This window comes from Paralichthys olivaceus, chromosome 21, assembly GCF_024713975.1.
Source record: "Paralichthys olivaceus isolate ysfri-2021 chromosome 21, ASM2471397v2, whole genome shotgun sequence".
Classification (NCBI taxonomy): domain Eukaryota; kingdom Metazoa; phylum Chordata; class Actinopteri; order Pleuronectiformes; family Paralichthyidae; genus Paralichthys; species Paralichthys olivaceus.
The window spans coordinates 309,985-325,897 of record NC_091113.1 but is presented as its reverse complement, the minus strand read 5'-3'; the positions used below and the strand labels follow the sequence as shown (position 1 = coordinate 325,897).

Below are 15,913 nucleotides of genomic sequence, written 5' to 3'. Positions count from 1 at the left end.
ATTTCAGTTTCTTTTTTTGTCACCTTGAAATGTGGCTAGGTATATCCATATAGGTTATGGTTAGTAGTTCAAGTTAATAGTTAGAGTTAATAGTCTAACCATAAGTGATCTTAAGGATTACTTCTTTTTTTTCTCCTCAGGCCTGACATTATTTTATCCCTTCAGGCCAAGGACTAATCTGTTTTTCATTTTTGATGACTCATAACCGATGTTTCATTATGCTGTGAATTCTCTGTGAATAAAAGAGAAGAAAGGGACAGAAATGTAAAAAGGTTGTGTGTCTTGACTTTTTTTACAATCTACAGTAGAAGGCTCTAGCTCTATTGATTTCAATATGAACACCTAAAGTTACAGTATTTCTATTATAAAAATGTACTGCACCGGGAACCATAACTGCAACCATTATATTGTACTTTTGTTAGCCTTAAGCCTAGCTCAGTCATTATGCCATACCACATCACCTCCTGCTGTGTAATGAGCTGCAGTCACAACAAGATCTATTGAGAACACCAAATCCATATTTCCTGTTATTTTGGTGAAAGCAATGCAAAAGTAATGTCAAAGTAGTATAATGCCTTTCAAAGACAGTAAGATTGTAATGTAACTAATAATATGAAAATACAGTAACAAGTAATAAATAATGCATTACACCATTGAAGTAACTTGAACACTGTTCATATTGTATAAAACACAGAGCTGAGCTGAGTCAATATTAGCTGAAGTCACATAAGTGACTCTGCACAGCTACTTTCTCCAAAAGTCTTAAAGTGTGTTTGTGCGATTAGTTGAACAAACATGTCTAAATATTGAACAACGTTGTTCTCCTCAGGTGTTTACATATTGAATGTTGGGAGGTTGTGTTTACAGGTGTGATGTCACAGAGTTGTGTTTACAGGTGTGATGTCACAGAGGTGTGTGCAGATAAAAGACGTGGAGGAGAAACAGCAGTTTATCTGTTTCCTCTGAGGGTGAAGACGTCTCTTCAGTTTGACTCACAGGTGAGGTGAGACAGGTGAGGTGAGACAGGTGATGTGAGACAGGTGAGGTGAGACAGGTGATGTGGACAGGTGATGTGGACAGGTGATGTGAGACAAGTGAGGTGAAATAGGTGAGGTGAGACAGGTGATGTGAGACAGGTGATGTGGACAGGTGATGTGAGACAGGTGATGTGAGACAGGTGATGTGGACAGGTGATGTGAGACAGGTGAGGTGAAATAGGTGAGGTGAGACAGGTGATGTGGACAGGTGATGTGAGACAGGTGAGGTGAGACAGGTGATGTGGACAGGTGATGTGGACAGGTGATGTGAGACAGGTGAGGTGAGACAGGTGAGGTGAGACAGGTGATGTGGACAGGTGACGTGAGACAGGTGAGGTGAAATAGGTGAGGTGAGACAGGTGATGTGAGACAGGTGATGTGGACAGGTGATGTGAGACAGGTGAGGTTGACACGTGAGGTGAGACAGGTGAGGTGAGACAGGTGATGTGGACAGGTTATGGGAGACAGGTGATGTGGACAGGTGAAGTGAGAAAAGTGAGGTGAGACAGGTGATGTGGACAGGTGATGTGAGACAGGTGATGTGGACAGGTGAGGTGAGACAGGTGAAGTGAGAAAGGTGAGGTGAGACAGGTGAGGTGAGACAGGTGATGTGAGACAGGTGCTGTGAGACAGGTGCTGTGAGACAGGTGATGTGGACAGGTGAGGTGAGACAGGTGAAGTGAGAAAGGTGAGGTGAGACAGGTGAGGTGAGACAGGTGATGTGAGACAGGTGCTGTGAGACAGGTGCTGTGAGACAGGTGATGTGAGACAGGTGCTGTGAGACAGGTGATGTGAGACAGGTGCTGGGAGACAGGTGCTGTGAGACAGGTGCTGTGGACAGGTGCTGTGAGACAGGTGCTGTGAGACAGGTGATGTGAGACAGGTGCTGTGGACAGGTGCTGTGGACAGGTGCTGTGAGACAGGTGATGTGAGACAGGTGCTGGGAGACAGGTGAAGTGAGAAAGGTGAGGTGAGACAGGTGCTGTGAGACAGGTGCTGTGGACAGGTGCTGTGAGACAGGTGCTGTGAGACAGGTGCTGTGGACAGGTGATGTGAGACAGGTGAGGTGAGACAGGTGCTGTGAGACAGGTGCTGTGAGGCAGGTGCTGTGGACAGGTGATGTGGACAGGTGCTGGGAGACAGGTGCTGTGGACAGGTGATGTGAGACAGGTGAGGTGAGACAGGTGATGTGAGACAGGTGCTGTGGACAGGTGATGTGGACAGGTGCTGTGAGACAGGTGCTGTGGACAGGTGATGTGAGACAGGTGCTGGGAGACAGGCGATGTGAGACAGGTGCTGTGGACAGGTGAGGTGAGACAGGCGATGTGAGACAGGTGCTGTGGACAGGTGAGGTGAGACAGGTGCTGGGAGACAGGCGATGTGAGACAGGTGATGTGAGACAGGTGATGTGGACAGGTGATGTGGACAGGTGCTGGGAGACAGGTGATGTGAGACAGGTGATGTGAGACAGGTGATGTGGACAGGTGCTGTGAGACAGGTGCTGTGGACAGGTGCTGTGAGACAGGTGCTGTGAGACAGGTGCTGTGGACAGGTGCTGTGAGACAGGTGCTGTGAGACAGGTGCTGTGAGACAGGTGCTGTGGACAGGTGCTGTGAGACAGGTGCTGTGAGACAGGTGCTGTGGACAGGTGCTGTGAGACAGGTGATGTGAGACAGGTGCTGGGAGACAGGTGATGTGGACAGGTGCTGTGAGACAGGTGATGTGAGACAGGTGCTGTGGACAGGTGTTCTGTTCAGTCATTGGTTGATTGTGTTTTTGTTTTATTTTCAGATGACTAATCTCAGGATGAGGGTGAGTGAACAGATTTTTTCTCTTCATGTTTCTACAGTGAATCTAAATGAACAAGGAGTCATCAGGTTTTAATCTGAGCCACAAGATGTCACTGAACACGACTCCTAGAAAATAACTTCATGTACTTTAACTTTGTAACAGAAAGTTCATTAACTTAAACCTCGGTCATTAACTTAAACCTCGGTCATTAACTTAAACCTCGGTCATTAACTTAAACCTCGGTCACTAACTTAAACCTCAGTCATTAACTTAAACCTCGGTCACTAACTTAAACCTCGGTCATTAACTTAAACCTCGGTCAACCATCAGTGGTTTTTGTGTGTTTCATACATGATGTCATTTCCTCAGGGAACATCTTCTGCTCTGTTGTTGTCGACCTCTGCTGACTGTGACCACACCCCCATGACTCAGGGGGTCAAAGTATTGAAAACATCTGTTCTGTTCCAGCTGTTTCAGGTGGTCCTCCTCCTCTTGGCTCCAGCGTTGATCAGCTGCTATCGCAGCCTTTATCCGACGGACTGCAGCCAGATCGAAAGAGAAGAAGGCGATGATGACTGCAAGAGCGGCCGGTACAGGATCTACCCTGCAGGAGAGAACTCGGGAGTGGCGGTGCGTTCACTTGTGTTTTTATTATTGGACAGAAACATGTTCACCTCTCAAGTGTAGAATCATTAAAGCAACATGTCACTGATGCTGATCAACAGTGCCCCCTGCAGCCACATGAGGGGATTGATGCTGTTCAGAGTTCTTCATGTTTGAAAGTTTCTGCTGAACGTTGGAGATAAACTCTGGTTGTTAAGAACTGATCTCAGTTCAGCTTCACTCTTCCACTGGAGCTGATGGAGACTCTCAGTCACTTGTTCTCTCAGGAGATGAACCCACTCAGCAGAGAGAGAGAACAGACGCTCAGGGAGCGAAGGAGGAAACGTTCTCCACCTTCACACATCAGACTCACTTTGATCAAGCTGAGGGTTAAAAATTGAAAATTGTCATATTGTTGATTAAATATCTGTCATAAAGAGGAGGACCGAGGATTGAGCCTTGTGGGACACCTTTATTAAACTTCAGGGCACTTTGAACCTCTAGAATCGACTGCTCAGTTATTCCAGTTTCAGGTAAAAACGTTTCAGTAGAGCAGATCTATTCTTGCCATGATCAGCAGTATCAGATGAATCTCTGTGCCTCTATTGGTCAGCGCCACCTAACGTGTTGAAGCCTCATTGGTACAGACGAAACATTTGAATCGATCATATCTGCTGATGTGTTGCAGGTGTTCTGTGAGATGAGCCGAAACCAGGCAGCATGGACAGTGAGTCATTTTACTGGCTTTCATCAAGTCAATAAGGCGTCAAATAAATCAGACTCATATTCCACTGTTTACCTGCTCAGGTGTTTCAGACCAGGAGTAACGGACTCGTCAACTTCTTCAGGCCCTGGAATCATTACAAGCTCGGTTTTGGTCTCCCTATGGGAGAACACTGGCTGGGTGAGAAGTGGAACCACAGGAACAACTGAGAACCTCGCTGTTAATACACAACCCACATTCAACTCTGTGTGTGTGTGTGTGTGTGTGTGTGTGTGTGTGTGTGTGTGGTCACAGGTCTGGACAACCTTCACTATCTGACCTCAGGACCCACACAGTTTGAGTTACAGGTGGACATAGAGGACTTTGAGGGAAATACAGCGTTTGCTCATTACAGCTCGTTCTCCGTGGACTCTGAGTGTAACGGATACAGACTTTCAGTGTCAGGATTCACAAATGGACCAGCAGGTAAGTGTGTGTGTGTGTGTGTGTGTGTGTGTGTGTGTGTGTGTGTGTGAGAGAGAGACATTTATCATTGATCTTTCATTCTGGAAAATAAAAATGTTTTTCAGTTTTTGTTCTTTTGTTGAGGCAATAGAGAGCTGGCATCGAACCGACAGATAGACAGACAGAGAGACAAATAGAGACAGACAGACACTGTCACTAACTGTGTCTTCTCTGTGTCTTCTCTGTGTCTTCTCTGTCTCTGTAGGAGACGCCCTGGCGTATTCAAACGGCATGAACTTCACCACCTTTGACAGAGACCAGGACTACTGGTATGATAACTGTGCCAAAAGGTACCTGGGAGCGTTCTGGTACAGAGACTGTCACCAAGCAAACCCTAACGGGGTTTATCTCTGGGGGCAGGACGGCATGCCCACTTCTACTGGAGTTACATGGTACCCTTGGAAATTATCCCATGATTACTCTCTGAAGAGCATCGTCATGAAGATCCGTCCAGTGCAAGTTTACTAACTCTCCAGGAGCAGCAGAAGACCAGATGTTGATCTGTCTCAACATCTGTCCCTTTCATCAGTCAAAGTCAAATTAAATCAAATGTTTGAACCCTGATGTCAATCATCACCTGCTGCATGTCCACAATAAACGAGATGCAAAAAAATCTGATGTGACCTGATGTCTTTATTTGTCTCACGTGTCTCATATGTCTCCTGTGTCTCCATACACTCCATGATCCGTCCTGCACAGACTGTGAGTGTAAATGACATCAGTATCAGTCACTGCTCGTCTTTACTAAAGGTAGAAATTGTAAACAAGACAGACAAGCTTCTGTTTCTTCAGATTCTTTATTTCAGGAAGATTCTAAATCGTGAAATGTTTCATGAGTTTCCTTTCATATGAAAACTGTCTTCACGGATTCTCACTGATTCAAATTCACATGTTTCTGTTTCCAAGTCAATTACTGATCAAAACAAAGGTAGAATAAGTTTGTACAAAGTGTGTGGATCTGTCTTCTTCTTCTACCTGGTATAAAAATAAGATCTAAGTGCTTCGGCACTTTAATACTGTCTCTGCTTCAGCGTGTTCACAGCTCAGGTGTCAGCGCACGTCATCACGTGCACAACTCTCCAGAAACATTTCAACAAATAAACAAGAAGTCAAATCATCAGCTGCTGCTTTTAACGCTGCATTCATTTGTATCATAAAACACCGGGCCATACTCAGAGTCACCACTAGAGGGGGCAGCTTTCTATCGTTAATTCTAATGCTGCTAATTCTAATGTTGCTAATTCTACATATTTTCAAATCAAAATCTGTAAATGTTTTCAGATGACGACTTTTATTGGTGGTTCATTCTGAGTTCCTGCATCTGGTTTGTTTCCAACATTAAAAGAGTTTCTTGTCGTTGTTTTGTTGGAGAGGAGACGTTTTAAAACTTTGATTTGTAATTTGAAAAATAAAAAAATGTTGATTTATCGATTAAAGCAAATGCCGCTCTGACATCACGGTTACGATGTCAAGTAAAATGAGCTTTCTTCTATTTATTAAAAATAAGAAAAAGAGAAAATGATCTCAGAGAACTTGTCTCATAGTTTAAGGATGAATGTCTCTGATGTCATGTTCATGAGACCAAAACATCTCAGCGACCACAAATGTGTCTCCATGTTAAAATCCCAGGCTGTCGGAGCATCAGTTGCATCTTCACAGACAAACCAAACTTTTAATTTCATAGAATTTTGAAAGATTTAAAATCTGATGATCCTTAAACCAGTGAAATGATCTGACGACCACAAGAGAGACGGTTAAAAGATGTAAAGATAACAGGAGGCAGGCTAATAGAAAAAGATCAAACAAAAGAAAAACAAAACCTGCAGCCAATCAGAGGCCGTCTCTTATCAAAATCACGTCAGATACGAACCAACATGATTCAGGTCAAATCAAAGAGGAATGGCAGAAATAGAAAGTAAAGAGCATGAGAAATGTCACATGTGAGAAATTGATTTCACTGACGAGTCCGACACATTTTCAGCAGCGGTTTTCAAAATGTTGTTCTATCCTGTTGGATAGAAGGTGCATCACACTGTCCTGCTTTTGCTGTCGATGTGTGACCACTGATGTTTGATTTAGTTTAGTCAGATAAACGTTGTTGGCAGATTTAAAATGTGAACCTGTTTAAAAAACAGGATAGTGTGAACGCAGCCTTGGCTACGTGTGTTTTGACTCTTTGGAAACCGCAACTCTAAAAAACGCCATATCCGTCGGTGTGGCGTGTTGCGACAGCGAAGGCGGGGTAGCCTTCGTAGGTGGTGTAGGCCGTTAGGTCCTGACCCAGAGATACCGCCTGCTTCAGCTGGGAGGCGACTGCAGACGACGCCGGACTCGCCAGAGTGTAGCCTGAAAGAGACGAAACCAAAACTCACAACATCTAAAATAAAATGTCCAACCTGAAAAACACATGGGGGAACTTTTCACTCTGTCAATAACTTTAAAATGATTCATCTTCATGCTCTATTATACTAATAATAATACTTTAATATACAATACACTTTACTGTACTCTATAGATGCTGACTCTATACCATCTACTTTTCTATACTATACAATACTATACTATGCTATACTACATACTATACTATACAGTATGCTGTTACACAGTATACGATGTGATACTAGTGACAACAGTGACATGAGGTGAAACACTACGATGTCTCACTCGGTTTGATTTGCTGAAGTTGCAGAAACTGTTCACTCGTGGTTGTACACACACTGGTGGGTCCTCTGTCTCACGCTATCTCTGATGTGGTCAGTCTTTGAGGAGTAAAGCGTTTTTGTTGGTTTGCGTACAGACCTTCACATACCTGGGAAGGCTACTGAGGCCACAGCAGCAGCAGTAGCACAGCTATTGTCAGCGGCGCCCTCTGTCTGCAGACCGAGAGTCTGAAGGGTGTGCTCAGCTGCATGGACTTTAGCCTCTTCTACAGCAGCACACAGTTTAGCAGGGGTGAAGGGATGACTGCAGAAGGACAGAGATAGTAAAGTTACTACGAGTGCATGTAGCAGAGTAGGAACTGCAGTAACAGTAAGACTAGTTTTTGTACACGTTGGGATACTGTGTAGCCAGAGCTGGGACAGTGATCTTGTAGAGGAACAGTTGTCTCTGGTCTGGACCAATGGCAGAGTGGAGCTGATACACTGGTTGTCCCCAGTTGTTCTTCTGACACAGCTCCTCCAGAACCTGGAGACACCAACAACACCACATGTTCTGCTTCCACTAAAATCACTGTGAAGTGAGTCATCACACCAAACACAGGATCTTTGTTCTGACGCCAGGACTGTGTTTAAACCACAGACTAAATAAAGATGGACGACATGAGAGCTCCTTTCAGCCAAATCATCTGAACGCCCCTGGTGTCTGGCTGCAGTATGGCTCATAAACTTCCTCATCCATGTTAGCAGATGGGACATAGACCAAGATAAAACTCAAAGTAGACGTCAAATAAATGTTTGTCAAAGATGTTTCTGTCATTTCAGCTCGTTCTCATCTCACTGATGTTCAAGTGATTCTCATCAGTTTGGTTTGAATCAGTTATCTGATGATAAAAACAGGCGGAGACGTCATGATTGACAGCTGACACTGAGTCAAGATGGCAGCGTTTGAGATACTTTACTTCTTTAGAGGAAGTGAAGACATGTGGTCGTCTTTATTCACAGTTATTGATCGTCTGTATAGTTATAAATATATAGTTACTTCTGGGGTGTCTCGTTACCTGTGGTGCAGGTTTTGCTGCCTTCAGGCTCATGGGGGTCAGCTCCATGCCGGGCAGCAGATCGTACAGCTTCTCTTCTGTCTGCTTGTCCGTCTTCAGCCCATAGGAGGCGCTGCCAGCGCCAGCGCCACCTCGGCCCATGGCTCCTCCCCCGGCAGCGTAGGCCAAGTAGCCCCGCCCACCCAGCCCCCGCACCCCCGCAGCCCCTACAGGTACAGTCATGTAAATTTCTACAGGAGACCGAAAAGGCAGTGAAATCAATCAAATCACCGGAAATCAACCCGGAAAGAAGAATCACACTTTCAGACAATGATTCAGGCAGAGAGGACAGGTACAGTGGTCGCCATGGTAACACAGCTCCACCTCACTACCCAGAGCTCACACCAAGGTGGTAGTCATGGTAACCATATGATTCATTTTCCAGTTACATTCATTCAATTCTTTTTGGTCGTAATCATTTCTGATTCAGTCGATCATATTTGATTCCTGGAAATATTTTTTTATTTTTGAGTTTCAAGATCATGAAAATCATCTCAATTGAGTCTTTATATACAGTCAGTGATGGTCTTTATATACAGTCAGTGTCTTTATATACAGTCAGTGATCGTCTTTATATACAGTCAGTGTCTTTATATACAGTCAGTGATGATCTTTATATACAGTCAGTGATCGTCTTTATATACAGTCAGTGTCTTTATATACAGTCAGTGATCGTCTTTATATACAGTCAGTGATGGTCTTTATATACAGTCAGTGATGATCTTTATATACAGTCAGTGTCTTTATATACAGTCAGTGATCATCTTTATATACAGTCAGTGATCATCTTTATATACAGTCAGTGATCGTCTTTATATACAGTCAGTGATGGTCTTTATATACAGTCAGTGATGGTCTTTATATACAGTCAGTGATCGTCTTTATATACAGTCAGTGATCTTCTTTATATACAGTCAGTGATCGTCTTTATATACAGTCAGTGATGGTCTTTATATACAGTCAGTGATCGTCTTTATATACAGTCAGTGATCGTCTTTATATACAGTCAGTGATCGTCTTTATATACAGTCAGTGATGATCTTTATATACAGTCAGTGATCGTCTTTATATACAGTCAGTGATCATCTTTATATACAGTCAGTGATCGTCTTTATATACAGTCAGTGATCGTCTTTATATACAGTCAGTGATGATCTTTATATACAGTCAGTGATCATCTTTATATACAGTCAGTGATCATCTTTATATACAGTCAGTGATCGTCTTTATATACAGTCAGTGATGGTCTTTATATACAGTCAGTGATCGTCTTTATATACAGTCAGTGATCGTCTTTATATACAGTCAGTGATCGTCTTTATATACAGTCAGTGATGATCTTTATATACAGTCAGTGATCGTCTTTATATACAGTCAGTGATCATCTTTATATACAGTCAGTGATCGTCTTTATATACAGTCAGTGATCGTCTTTATATACAGTCAGTGATGATCTTTATATACAGTCAGTGATCATCTTTATATACAGTCAGTGATCATCTTTATATACAGTCAGTGATGGTCTTTATATACAGTCAGTGATGATCTTTATATACAGTCAGTGTCTTTATATACAGTCAGTGATCATCTTTATATACAGTCAGTGATGGTCTTTATATACAGTCAGTGATCATCTTTATATACAGTCAGTGATCATCTTTATATACAGTCAGTGATCATCTTTATATACAGTCAGTGATCATCTTTATATACAGTCAGTGATATTCATGTTCTACAGTTTAGTCCTCGTCCACATGTTCACAGGTATTTATTAAAAGAATCTCTGTCAAGAGAAACTTTAAACACCTGCCTGTGAGTGGACGGGTCCAAAGAGTGACACAAAGTTTTTCCACCCTTACCTCGAACAGATGGTGTCCTGATCAGACCTCGAGCTCCGACGTGAGCTTTGGCTGCTGGGAACCGAAACTGACCTGGAATGGCAGCGTAGGCCTGGGGGGCATAAAACACGGGTGCACCGAGATATGCCGCCGAGGGGTCGTACACCTGCAGCACCACAAAAACATGTGATGTGATTTATTCGAAATTCCCCCAAAACATCTTGTTGATTTGATTTATTTAGGCGGCTGTCATGCCTCTGTATGATGTGATGACTTCAAGTGTCCACTAGATGGAGGGAGATGCTACATCATCAACTTGCCTTTAATCTTCACGTCAGTGATCAACGTCAGGTTGACTTGAAACTGATTCATCAAGTTCATGTAAGTTTCCCTTCACCTGTCCAAACATGAACCCGGTGTCAGAGTTTGTGGTGCGTTCAGGGTCGTACCTGTCCCATGGTGTAGGCGGTGTAGTCAGTCTGCAGCAGAGAGCCTCCACGTCCTCCCGTCCCTCTGGTGTAACGTACGTAACTGTCCTTGTCCACCGGCTTGGCCAGACTCACCTCGATAGGAGACCCGTCCACCACCTGAAGCACAATGCAGTTTAACGCCTCCTTTTCTAGATTTCATGTGTTCAGATGTGATGTGAGAGTGGAGTCTATGCACCGATTCTGATGGACCTTGATGAACCTTAATGGACGTTTATCTATGATGAGACCCTGATGGATGCAGATAGACCTTGATGGACCCCAGAGGACATTGATGGACTGTGATGATGGACTATGATGGATTATGACGGACCCTGATGTGCTTCATTCCAGTCAATTCATCCTTCTGTCCATCCTTTGGTCTCTCGGTCAGAGCCTGCCTCTACTGTATGTGTGTTTGTGATCAGTGTCTCCTTGATGTCACATATACAACATCACAAGCGTGAACTTGTGATTGGTTACAGCTGCTGACCTTTCCGTTTAAAGCATTGATGGCGTTGATGGCGTCTTCTCTCTGCATGAAATGGACAAAGGCGTAGTCTCTGATCTTCTTCACTCGCTCCACTGCACCTGCAACACAAACCCTCTTCTGTAAAATCACGTTATTATCTTTTTCTACAAACTTCAACCTGGTGGCTCCAGTTAAGTTTAAAGAGATGTTTTTTAGACCATTCTGTGTTTTTTGTCTTTTTAACGTGAACATCATCATTTTATCAAAACCAGCAATTTATTTTTGACATTATTTTCCTTGTTGCTGCATTTAGAGACAGTTTGACATCTGAGCTTTGAAAGTTTAAAATGTGTTTTTAGTACCTGGTTTGAGGCTGTTGAACTCCTTCTCAATGGTCTCCTCTGTGGTCTGCAGCATCAGGTTCCTGACGTACAGTATCTTGACAGTTGCCATGGTATCCTCATCAACCTCCACCTCCGGCTCGGCCCAGTCCACGGCAATGGCATGACCCCACAGTTGAATACGTCCTGTGACAGAGAGGACAGGTGAGTATGACCTGAGACACTGAGGACAGCTGAATGCAACCTGAGACAGAGAGGAGAGGTGAGTACGACTTGAGACACTGAGGACAGGTGAGTACTACCTGAGACACTGAGGACAGCTGAATGCAACCTGAGACAGAGAGGAGAGGTGAGTACTACCTGAGACACTGAGGACAGCTCAATACGATCTGAGACACTGAGGACAGTTGTGTATGACCTGAGACACTGAGGACAGGTGAGTATGACCTGAGACACTGAGGACAGGTGAGTATGACCTGAGACACTGAGGACAGGTGAGTATGACCTGAGACACTGAGGACAGGTGAGTATGACCTGAGACACTGAGGACAGGTGAGTATGACCTGAGACACTGAGGACAGGTGAGTATGACCTGAGACACTGAGGACAGGTGAGTATGACCTGAGACACTGAGGACAGGTGAGTATGACCTGAGACACTGAGGACAGGTACATCTGGTAGGTTTGTGTGTTTTGTTGCAGTTCTGCAGTTTTCTGACCAACGCGTTGAAAGAGCTTCAGGAGGTTTGAATCTCAGGAGACATTTTTTGGTCGACACTAAGGCGGAGCTCTGCTTCTATTTCAGAACCAAAGTAAATCATTCATTTACTTTTTGTTTTACTTCTCAGAGATGAAGAAAACCTTTTGACAGGTTTTACAAAAATGTGATATGTTCACTGAGGGAACTCTTCTGAACCAATGCAAACCAGTTCTATTCAAATCATTTGGAATGTGAAATCGATGATGAAACTAAATCTGCAGCGTGGTTTCTACCTGGCAGCAGTTTGCGCCGAGCCATGGCAGCGGCGCGGTGGCTCTCATACTCGACGAAGGCGAAGCCTCGGTTCTTGGATTTGTCTGCAGCACTGGGGTACACGATGACATCAATGACCCCTTCGGTGACCTTCCTCATCTCCGACAGGATCTCCTCGCGCTTCTTGGTTTTGGGAATCCCGCCCACAAACAACCTGCAGTTGTCGACACTGGCACAAACACCGAGGAGGCGACCGTTCCTGCAATGACGAGGAAAAATTTAATATTTTGGATGAACCCTAACCCTAACCCATTTACTAGTTTACCAAAGTTTAATAAGATAAAGAGACGCTGACCTGATCTCATAGTTGTTAAGCTGCTTCATGGCTGTTCTGGCCTCCTGTTTGGTGCTGAAGGTGACAAAGGCGTAACCTCTGTTGTTCCCGTTAAAGTCCATCATCATCCTCACTTCATAGATTTTACCAAACTGGAGATACGAAGAGGGAAATTAAAAAATGGTGGAATCGTGGTTGGAACTCTCACATTAACCGCCGTCCTCTTACCTTCTCACACAGCGGAACAAGTTCATCTTCAAACAGATCTCTCGGCAGTTTCCCCACAAAGATCTCGCTGCCTCTCTCTGGTGGTGGGCCGTCCCATCCGGGTGGTGGGCCACCATACCGCCGCTGACCGTTCTCCTGAAACACACCAGGAAAAGGTTTGAAAACATGATGTATGACACAAAGCTCCAGATGGAACACAGACCACTTCAGATCAGAGCACATTTCAGGAACCAAAGCGGCAGATGAAAGTTCTCCAGAGTCAGAAGATGGAGTCGGTTCCTGACCTGCTTCAGTTGGTATCCTGTTCGCTGTGTGAGTAGCCGCAACGCCGCCTCCTTCTGCGTCCCCATCACTCCGTCCCCGCTCGCTTTCTGATTGGATTCCATTAGGTGTGATTGTCAGTGAAATGTAAATCAGGGAAATTAGGGGTGCTCACTGGAAAAAACAAACAAAACCATCAAATAACTAAGATTCCCTTTAAAAAGCTGATAAGTATTATCTTGATGAAGAAATGTTCAATTGTCTGTGAATAGTACCCGTAAATGTGCAGTAATAAAAAGTACATGTATAGTAGAAGTGTATATTAGTAGATAAAGTGAATCCTGCAGCTTGTTTTCCCTCTGAACCTCAGATACCAGTGTTTTGAAGTGAGTATCATGGAGGTCAAAGTCTGTTCTGTAATCATTGACAGAGACTGAGGACAAACCACAGCAGAGTCAAACCACCATGAGACGGACGTAGCACAGCATTGGGATGAATTCATTAAATAAACATATCTTTGTCTTCATACGTCCTTTATTTCAATCAAATATTCTCAGGTCTGTCGCAACTTTCTTTTAAAACCCTGAAACCAAGTCTCAGCTCTGTGAGGACACACAAACATCATCAACTTCAATAAACATCCTCTTGACAAAAAGTGTCCTCGCTTTACAAAATATTCATTTATTTTAATTTAAAATTCTCTTCACAAAATATCCCAAATTTACAGAAATGTCCAACATGTCCTTTGTGAGCTCAGTGTTTTCTAACTTGATGTGTTTCATGTGGTAACAATAAAAACTAGCTTTCTCAAGTTATTAACCAGGACGAGCTATCGGACTGATGATGTCGTACTGACAACGTGTCTTCATCACATCATCATCACTCAGTGTGCGACTGTGAGTACAACACACACACACACACAAACACACACACACAATAAGTGGGTGATGTTTCATAACTGACCATCTGTAAAAAACACAAATGTTTCTGTTGCAAAAATGATTTAAATCCACAGAATTTCATTTTAAATTCCAGTTTGAACTTTTGAACGAAACCAGATGAGTCCGATGAACTTTGAACATTTCCACCTAGAAACATGGAAATATTTAAAATCCTGAGTCGGCTTTAATTTGACATTTTATCTGAATGTGTTTGAAAAGCTGTTGATGGAAAAAGAGGCAGCGAGAAATTCACCAATCAATACTGCTGATAGAGGAGGTGTACACACACACACACACATAGATACACACATACACAAACACACAGCTCATAGATAAACGTTCATTCTAAATCTAAACTTGTTTTGTTTGTGTTAATATAAAAGATAATCAAGACTTTTATTTACTATTCAACTTTATTCCTTCACTTTGTGTCCTGTTCCTTCACTGAGGTACGCTGTTAGCATGCTAGCTGTTAGCATGCTAGCTGTTAGCATGTTAGCTGTTAGCATGCTAGCGGTGTGTGTTTTCTCTGCTCAGCAGCTCACAGGGTAAAACTTCCTCAAACTGTCATTGAACGCATCACTTCAACATCAATCACATGTATTTGAACCTAACGCAATCTTTGATTGACAGCTCAGGAATCTCCTACGATTCCCAGCATGCCTTTCAACAAGCCTACAACAAAACAAACTATTTACTGAAGTTAGCTAATCATCCCGGTTCGTTATACCACTTGGAACCTGAAGAGGGCGCAGTGAGTCACTGTGGCTGCGTTAGCTGAAGCTAAAACTTGTGAAGAAAACAATACATCAACAAAATGCTGATTCAATCGGATGAACCACTAATAACAATTCAACAACACCATAATGAATAATAAAGGAACAAACACAAAATATCAATGTTTTATGTTGATTTTCTGTTTGGATTTTTAATTATTCAAATTGAAGTGAGAGTGGAAAAAAACTTAACATTTATTTTATTATATTATTATTCTGTTTTATTGTCACCTAAATGGAATCAAAACAAATGAAACTATAAATGTTCTTGAATTATTTCTGGTTATATCAAGTGTATTTAGCTGATAACTAGTTTACACTGGTTTGATAAATGATCTATGATCAGATCAATAATTCACTTTTATTTTTGATCATATTTCTGCTCGATGTTATCAAAGGATTCGTTTTCAATGTGATGCTGCAATAAAATAATCACATTGAAAATATTAGTCTACATATTGTGGGTAAAGAGACCTTCACTCTCTCTCTGTCTTTTTGTCTGAAGAACACAAACGATGGTCGAGCGACACTGACTTCACACATTCTCCATGAATTAATCCTGCTCAGCCTGTTTGTTCTGCCTGGTCATCACACACCAGTGAAGAAGAGTGGTCAAGCAACAGTCACTTTACCTGCTCTCTCTCCGTCTCTCTGTCTTTAAATTCACATTAAATAACTTTATTTAATTCAGTGGAAAGAAAAACTCACCTGAGCACTTTCAGAGATCACTTCCCTCGGATCAGAGCTGTGTCATTCTGAACGCTGAGTGTGTTCCACGTGTCATCACGGGCCTGTGTGTGTGTGTGTGTGTGTGTGTGTGATCACATCATATCAAACTCCAAAGGTTCGCTGTCTTGGTGTTAGCTT

The 15,913-nt window shown here is 43.0% G+C and overlaps 2 protein-coding genes and 1 long non-coding RNA gene across 8 annotated transcripts; 1 reads left to right on the top strand and 2 right to left on the bottom strand.

Annotated features, from left to right (window-relative positions):
- The first annotated feature begins 857 nt into the window (after positions 1–857).
- On the top strand, positions 858–5,288 carry LOC109644961 (microfibril-associated glycoprotein 4-like). 3 transcript variants are annotated; one of them, XM_069517710.1, is made up of 7 exons: positions 858–998; positions 2,829–2,849; positions 3,297–3,458; positions 4,120–4,158; positions 4,239–4,335; positions 4,450–4,620; positions 4,865–5,288. In XM_069517710.1, the coding sequence occupies exons 1-7, from the start codon at positions 873–875 to the stop codon at positions 5,125–5,127; spliced, it is 879 nt and encodes a 292-aa protein (XP_069373811.1). In that variant the 5' UTR covers positions 858–872; the 3' UTR covers positions 5,128–5,288. The 3 variants fall into 3 exon arrangements, with proteins under 3 accessions (XP_069373811.1, XP_069373812.1, XP_069373813.1); XM_069517711.1 differs by having other exon boundaries at positions 936–1,012; positions 4,865–5,287; XM_069517712.1 differs by lacking the exon at positions 858–998 and adding an exon at positions 2,386–2,398.
- Positions 2,995–3,290, bottom strand: LOC138406074 (uncharacterized). Its single transcript, XR_011239738.1, has 2 exons — positions 3,124–3,290; positions 2,995–3,066 (listed from the first exon to the last, which is right to left on the bottom strand). It is a non-coding gene; the product is annotated as an uncharacterized lncRNA (long non-coding RNA).
- A 149-nt stretch (positions 5,289–5,437) lies between the features above and the next one.
- Positions 5,438–15,881, bottom strand: a1cf (apobec1 complementation factor). 4 transcript variants are annotated; one of them, XM_069517704.1, is made up of 13 exons: positions 15,755–15,881; positions 13,353–13,503; positions 13,069–13,203; positions 12,862–12,992; positions 12,527–12,765; positions 11,556–11,720; positions 11,215–11,312; positions 10,704–10,841; positions 10,276–10,420; positions 8,378–8,607; positions 7,709–7,845; positions 7,469–7,623; positions 5,438–7,005 (listed from the first exon to the last, which is right to left on the bottom strand). In XM_069517704.1, exons 2-13 carry the CDS (start codon positions 13,452–13,454, stop codon positions 6,851–6,853), a joined length of 1,830 nt encoding a protein of 609 aa, XP_069373805.1. In that variant the 5' UTR covers positions 13,455–13,503; positions 15,755–15,881; the 3' UTR covers positions 5,438–6,850. The 4 variants fall into 4 exon arrangements, with proteins under 4 accessions (XP_069373805.1, XP_069373806.1, XP_069373808.1 ...); XM_069517705.1 differs by having other exon boundaries at positions 8,378–8,583; XM_069517707.1 differs by having other exon boundaries at positions 7,459–7,623; positions 8,378–8,583; positions 15,755–15,880.
- Between the last annotated feature and the right edge of the window lie 32 nt (positions 15,882–15,913).

What these genes read in the sequence shown, in the direction of transcription:
- LOC109644961 (XM_069517710.1), top strand. Translation starts at nt 873, where the DNA reads ATGTCACAGAGTTGTGTTTACAGGTGTGATGTCACAGAGGTGTGTGCA. An exon ending in CTCTTCAGTTTGACTCACAG is followed by an intron (nt 999 to 2,828) that starts GTGAGGTGAGAC and finishes TTTTATTTTCAG; the next exon opens with ATGACTAATCTCAGGATGAG. An exon ending in GAGAGAACTCGGGAGTGGCG is followed by an intron (nt 3,459 to 4,119) that starts GTGCGTTCACTT and finishes GATGTGTTGCAG; the next exon opens with GTGTTCTGTGAGATGAGCCG.
- a1cf (XM_069517704.1), bottom strand. Translation starts at nt 13,454, where the DNA reads ATGGAATCCAATCAGAAAGCGAGCGGGGACGGAGTGATGGGGACGCAG. An exon ending in CTTAACAACTATGAGATCAG is followed by an intron (nt 12,766 to 12,861) that starts GTCAGCGTCTCT and finishes TCGTCATTGCAG; the next exon opens with GAACGGTCGCCTCCTCGGTG. An exon ending in TCAATGCTTTAAACGGAAAG is followed by an intron (nt 10,842 to 11,214) that starts GTCAGCAGCTGT and finishes ATTGTGCTTCAG; the next exon opens with GTGGTGGACGGGTCTCCTAT.